The 6879-nt window shown below is 42.5% G+C and overlaps 1 protein-coding gene across 1 annotated transcript; it reads left to right on the top strand.

Moving 5' to 3' along the window:
* Nucleotides 1–2397: 2397 nt before the first annotated feature.
* On the top strand, nt 2398–6647 carry LOC119267876. The gene is made up of 5 exons (XM_037549314.1): nt 2398–2691; nt 3858–4311; nt 5027–5061; nt 5186–6131; nt 6233–6647. Exons 2-4 carry the CDS (start codon nt 3984–3986, stop codon nt 6107–6109), a joined length of 1287 nt encoding a protein of 428 aa, XP_037405211.1. The 5' UTR covers nt 2398–2691; nt 3858–3983; the 3' UTR covers nt 6110–6131; nt 6233–6647.
* The last annotated feature ends 232 nt before the right edge of the window (nt 6648–6879 follow it).

The following is a 6879-nucleotide window of genomic DNA, read 5'->3' as shown; positions in this document are numbered from 1 at the left end:
GGCTTGGTCATCTTGAAGTGTGCATTGGCGTGAGTAGAACTGGCCTCCTTGATGTGTCTTTCTGCTTTTAGAGCACCATTGTATAGGTCATCGAGGGACTTGTAGTTCTTGAGGGAGGTGGCCTTGGTGATGTAGTGGTTCAATCCCACCGTGAAGTGGTACTTCATCCAAACGAGATTTTCTTCACCAGCTCGACAAGGCTTGCTTCAACTCAAAGAAGTGCTCATCGATATGGACTTGGTTCCTTGTGTGGTATTCTCCAATTGGCGAAGAAGATGATCCGAGGACGTGGATGTCACAAACTCACACTCCATAGCCTTCTTCATCTTGGACCAACTCATGTGAAAGCTCTTCGAAGGTTGTCTGAAGCCACTATGTCGACCCGTAGTCGTGGAAGTATCTTGTGGTGTGCATCACTTGTTCTTCGGAGGAGACTTGACGAAATTTGAGACAGTCGTTCATTCTCCATTCCCTCTCGAGGCACACTTTGGGTTCATCAGTCCCATAGAATGGTATCTCAATGTCGTCATCAAAGTCAAAGTAACTCGTGGGAGTAGTGGACTTGAGCTTGGGAAGTTTTGTAGCACACTAGGACTGACACTATGCAGATCTACCAACTTCCTCTAGCCACCGCACAATATCGATCCTAAGGTTCCATCTTCACACAACGTACACGTGGAAACGTGAACGCCATGTGGGTGGAACAGTCGGTATCACAACACAAGTCACGAAAGAATCTGCGACAACAACATATATACACAACAACTTCGAGGAGTCAAATTTAGCGAGTCAATACAACAAGGGTCTTTCGACCAAGATACAACACATACAACAGAAGCGAATGTACCTTATATACAGGTAAAGAATACAAATGCCTTAAGAAGGATTTAATGAAAAACAAAGGGCGTCCATACCCCTGTGCAGACCATAATCTCTTGGATAACCAGCTGATGTTGTCCTTCAACAAACTTGTTCTTGAAATGCTACCATCTCATTTGCAACAATTTCGATGGGAAAAAGGCAAATTAAGCTAGGTGCACAACTGTACTCGCATGACTTACGCCAAATCTATCTAGGTATGCATCATTCTCAAGGGAAAAGTATGTAGCATCTTATCCCATCTTAAAGTTGGTTTATTCGGCAGCTACAAATGCTACTCATTATAGGGATTTCGTGGGTTAAGCGACAACAAAGGACTAAGCATTCTATATAGACACCTAATAATTTTTGTCTATCATAGATAAAAAAAGAGAGCACATAAGAAAAATGATTGCACGTGGACCATCTATGCTTATCGTCAAAACATAAGACAACCTTACATTCCCCTTTTGTACCACCCATGAAGAAGAATCCCCAAGGCATTCGCACAATTGGCAAGTTTTATTAATTAGTTGAAGTTGTTAAGATACGTTAGCTTACAAAATTAAGAGTGGGCAATTTTTAGCAATTATGTTGATGTTGTGCTATGATCAAGTTAGCAAGCTCCAAGTCGTCCATAGTCGCGGACACGACTATTTGAATAGATTTAACCCAACATAACACCAACTTACCGAGACAAGCCCGATCGTCCCTAAAAGGCCAGTTAAGCACATTATAAGAGAAGTTTAGTAAGAGTGCTTCTTGTATGGGTGTGTGTATCGGTGCAGTTTCTTCCCGCATGTTGAAACTTGTCGACATTGGTTCCTTAAATGAGGTTGTATGTGACATCCTAACTTAATAGGAATGCTAGACTGCTCATATCAAGAAGAAATTACTTCTTTTTCGAGAGCCCATTCGTAAAGAACCTCACAAGGAAAGAGAAAACTAGTATTGAAACGTAACAGCCGAGAACCGGTGGCATTACAAAGAGAACCGAATGTAAAAATTTAATTTAATCTGAGCAATGTTTTTTGTCAAATAAAACATTAAACAGAAAATGGTTTTTGTGTTTTTTTTAGAAAAGAAATGTTTTTTGTGTGCAAATGAGTACAAACACACTTGGGCTGTGCACATACATTAGTGGGCCGTTCTCTTGTCTCGAGTAGAGATTCAGGCCAGCGGCCTGGGCCCTGAAGGGCTCACGGCCATTCAACAGCTGCGTGCGACGCCGACGAGTCCGTATATGGCTGACCGCACCTACGGCCGACATACGCCACGTGGCGTGACGAGTCAGCGGGAGCGAGTGAGTGCTCGATTCGCTTTCTTGAAACGTCCACGAACAGAAACGCACCACGCGTACCAAAACATCTCCGGCACCGAGACTCCACTGTCGATGCAGGTGGGACCGGCTCCGCTAAGCATGGGCCCACGCGACGTGGACCAAGAGCAACACGGCTTCCCCGCGACACCGCCGGGTGTAGTATATGTGTACGTGCTCGGGTGGCCGGAGAGTTTACACCTAGCAGCACCACGGAACGGAAATAAACCATTTCCCACCAGTCTTCGTACCCACTCCGTCACATACCCACGCGCTCCTCTCTCTCTCTCTCTCTCCTCGGCTCCTCCTCCTATTCCCCCTCCGCGTCTCGCGGCCGTAACCCTAGCCCCCCCGCGAAGAGCCATCCGACGGCGACGGCGACGACGTCGTGGGATCTGATCTGGACCTCTGGATTGCCTCCGCCTGGTCCGTGTCGGTGGAGCTGCGCCCGTGGTTGCTCGATTTTGTGCCCGCCCCAGCTTCCGATTGGGGCTAAATTTCCCCATAGGCTCGAGGTAATTTCTGGGAACTGTGGACTCGATTTTGGGCCATGGGGGAATAATTGGGGAATTAGGAGCCACTTTTTTTTTTTGCGAAGAATCGACGACCTTAGGCGGAGAAAATTTTGCACCCAGGCCTAGTCTGTCTGCAGTCTGAATTACTGGTACGATAAAATATTTTCCATAGTTCACATCGTAAGAGTTAGTTATTTTTTGACGGAAACTGCAGATTGTTCCGTTCAAACAGATAGATTGAGTTTATTTTACATACTTCAAAATGAATTGTAGTCACACGGGTCTATCTTTTACATTGTTGGTCTCAGCTGGTATGTTCATCGCCGATTTATTATTGTTGGGAAATGCAGTCATAGTAACCATCAATTTCAGAAAATTCTTATATTCTTATTTGCCAGTGTGATTTAACCTGATACCCAAGAAATATATCATACATGTCATTCAGCCTCGTGTTTCCTCAATTCTTGATTTCACATACACATAAGTATGAGATGCTCTCACATTGCACACAACGGATAAGTTCTTTTTGAGTGTGCACTGGTTTTGGAATATCTTCAGTGGTACTTAACATGCCTTCCTTCACCTACTTCCCTTGAAAGTTGTTGGCCTTCCTAGCATACTGCCGCCAAAATTATAAGCAAACGTATTTTTCTATCAATCTTGTATAGGTTTGTGCTGGGTAAATTTGTTAGCTTGCTCCCATGTGAAGTAAATAGCTTAGTGGCAGCTTGAGGATGTTTGTATGTTCAGAAGGTTCTGAATATAATCAGTTAATCACCCAAACTTAAGTGAGCTACATCTGTTCAGATGTCTAGAAAACACACTTGATCTTCGGTTGTAAATCCCTTCATTTATATATATGAAGCTGTATCATTTCTTTAACTTGACAAATTCAAAGTGACAATTAAATTTGGACCCCTCCTGCATTTCTTTCTTTCTGGATTGTAGGTCCAGTAGACAATTGTCCCAAGCAAGGGGTTTAGCTGCCTCAAAGTTAAATAAAAAAACGCTGGTCCTGCATGGTCTTAAACAAGCCTACCCTTGATGCTTGTTATTCTTGCTAAGATTGGTTTCTGCGTTTAGATCTGGAGTCTCTCGATGCCTCTAGTATAACTTAGAATGTCCCATGTTTCGTCATTTCTTTGAAGTCTGTCATTGTTTTGCAGTTTCATCTTGGGAGGGTGAATATGCTATTTGTGATATCTGATTTTTCATCACATGGATGAATTCTGAAGATTTGGTTGTATATAAGTCGAGACAGTAAGGGACATTGATTTATTTCAACAATCAATATGGGGGCTAATTGTTGCATAGCTGCCAAGCAGAGGCCTGAGCCATCAGTAGCTTCAGTTGAAGTTTCGGCATACAGGACAAGACACTCGCCGTCATGGAGCTTCCGGTGGGACAACCGCACACACATAGAGGATATAATGGAAAACGCTGCACTGTTTTCCAATCACAGTAGTGGAAACATTCGTCCAGAACTAAAGAGTGGTTCCATTGCACCAACCGAAGGCCATCCCAATGAGGACAATCTCCCTGATGTTTTCCGCGGGGTCAAATGTCAAAAACCTGACAAGAAGATGGAAGCATCCAAACGTTCCAAAGCTGGTCTTCAAGGTATAGTTTTAAATAAATTGATGTTCTGTGATTTTATCTCTGCTTCTTTATGTGGTTTCCTTTTTTTCCATCTGGATTTCATATTTACGGTCTCAATAGTTGGTGATTGCATGTTGTATATATTTAGGACCACAAAATGAAGCTGGTTATGGCGGTGTAAATATTACTCCCTCCGTTCCAAATTACTTGACCCATATTTATCTAGACACGGATGTATCTAGACACTAAACAAGTATAGATACATCCGTGTTTAGACAAATTCAAGTCAACTATTTTGGAACGGAGGGAGTACATGAATAGTTGACAACGAGAAGCATTTTTTAACCCGCCTCACTTTGTCTTGACTCACTCGAGTCCAAATGCGCTTACATTCTTTTTTTTTCACTGGATATTTATCATGCCTACAAAAAAAATTAAAAAGGGGCAGCCCGGTGCATGTAGCTCCAGCTTGCATAGGGTCCGACCACTTTGGGTCTATTGTACGCAGCCTTTCCATGCATTTTTGCAAGAGGCTGTTTCCAGGACTCGAACCCATGACCTCATGGTCACAAGGCAACAGCTTTACCGCTGCACCAAGGCTCCCCTTCCATGTATAGAATTAGTAACTGAAAAAATATCAGTTCTATTAAGTATCAAAATTCAAACTTCACTAAAGAAATGAGCAAAATTTGCACTTATATTGAGCAGTTTTTCACTACCTGTTTCATGTTTTCAGCCGTTCAATCTACAGCGAGCAATTCACCTCCTGAGGTATGCAGTATTGAGTATTGCAGCTATATCTCCCGACTTAGCACTCTTATTTTCCAAGTGCTATTTAAAATTAGCAGTTATTATTTTATGGTTATTTCCTTATCCAATCACTATTTTTGTGTAGGCAAAGTCCTGCAAATCATCAGATATGGTAAATGTTGCTTCAGACATAAAGACATCAAAGTCCCTTCCTTCAACACCACCCCTAGTATCCAGAACAGATCCTTCATCCTCTAGGTGTCATTCTCTTCATGTGGACTCATTCTCAATGAGGAAAGCACGTCGATCACCTGGACATCAACTATGTAGGCAGATCTCGGACAGCAAGATCCCATCTCTCAAGTCCTTCAGTGAGAGTAGCTATGCAGGAGGAAGGCCATCGAGTTCCATGCTCTCGACCTGCAGTAATGATCCATTTGGAGGAGGATCACAACATGGTGGATCATCAGATGGATGGTCAACTCGCACATTTTCTGACTTAGTGGCCTCATCTCAAAGAGAGAGGTGGTCAGTTGACAGTGAGCTCTTTGGCTCTATCAGCAGTAAAATAGCTAGACCAAATGATTCACATGCAACTGCTCTCTCTCCTGACGAAGGGATATGCAAGCTGTGTTCAAAGCTATTAAAGGAACGGTCTACATGGAGTGCTCATGATCTGGGTGTAGTAGCTGTTTTATTCTGTGGTCATGCATACCATGCAAACTGTTTGGATAGTACTACTTCTGAGTGTGAGAAATATGATCCTCCATGTCCTGTATGCACCCATGGTGAGAAAGGTGCAGCAAAGCTATTTGGTAAGTTGGACTCAAAGATTAAGAGCAGGAAATCTAAAAATGTGATCTTAGATACTGATATAGATAGGAGCTCTAAGCACAAGAAGAGAAGTATGAGGGAACCCAGGTTAGGCACAAGTTCTAGCATGAAGGATTCATTTCGTCGACCATTTTTAAAGAGGCATTTTTCAATTGGTTCTCGACCGCCAAGATCAGTTCTGGGGAGTGAGCCAACAGGAAAGAAAGGTTTCTGGGCAAGACACTGGAGAGAATAGCCAGCTACATATCATCAACGTGGTTAGCATCTTCATATGTGTTTCTTATTCTGTAAATTCAATGTTGATGGCTCTTTTCGTATGGAAATAATAGTGTCTTATCTGTCTTTATCTTTTCCTTAGGAAATCATTACATGGTGTGAGCTCTTGAATGAGCAAGGATAGAAGTGAAGCTACATATTTTTATGTTTTGGTACTATTCATTAAAGCACACTTTGTGCTGAACAAATCTAGTGAGACTAGAAATTGTCTTGCACCTGCAGCTGAGGATTGTTGCGGTCTAACTTTATTCCTAGGCAATGTAACAGAATAGAAAATGGGAATAGTCTCCCAGGGTGGATTTAAGGGTTTAAATCTGCTATGTTATATCGTTATCTTTCCATTCTCCTTTGTAATCGTTATTTGTCAGTTAGCATAATTTAAAGACTAGCATCCAGATAGTTCTCCTCACAGAACACGAGTGTTTGGAGACTGCTCAGAAGGATTTCAGACTGAAAGATGCAGGAGTTCAAATATAAATAGCTCATCTGGCGATGCATATGTACTATGTTACTCCGTCTGTCTTAAAATATATGACCTTTTTTGGTCTAGATTTAGACCAAAAAACGTACATTTTGAGACAGTGGGAGTAGATTTTACAAGATGTGCAACTGGCACCGGTGCTGAATGGTTAACCCGAGGATTATTGTCTTTTAAGTGTTTTTCTTTAGTGTGCCCCGGCGTGTTTGTTCGGCGTGTGTAACCATGCATCGGTGGTATTTTCCTCTGTC

The sequence above is a fragment of the Triticum dicoccoides genome, chromosome 3A (genome assembly GCF_002162155.2).
Source record: "Triticum dicoccoides isolate Atlit2015 ecotype Zavitan chromosome 3A, WEW_v2.0, whole genome shotgun sequence".
Taxonomy (NCBI): Eukaryota; Viridiplantae; Streptophyta; class Magnoliopsida; order Poales; family Poaceae; genus Triticum; species Triticum dicoccoides.
Note: the sequence above shows the minus strand (reverse complement) of the source record. Positions and strands in the feature narration are given on the sequence as shown.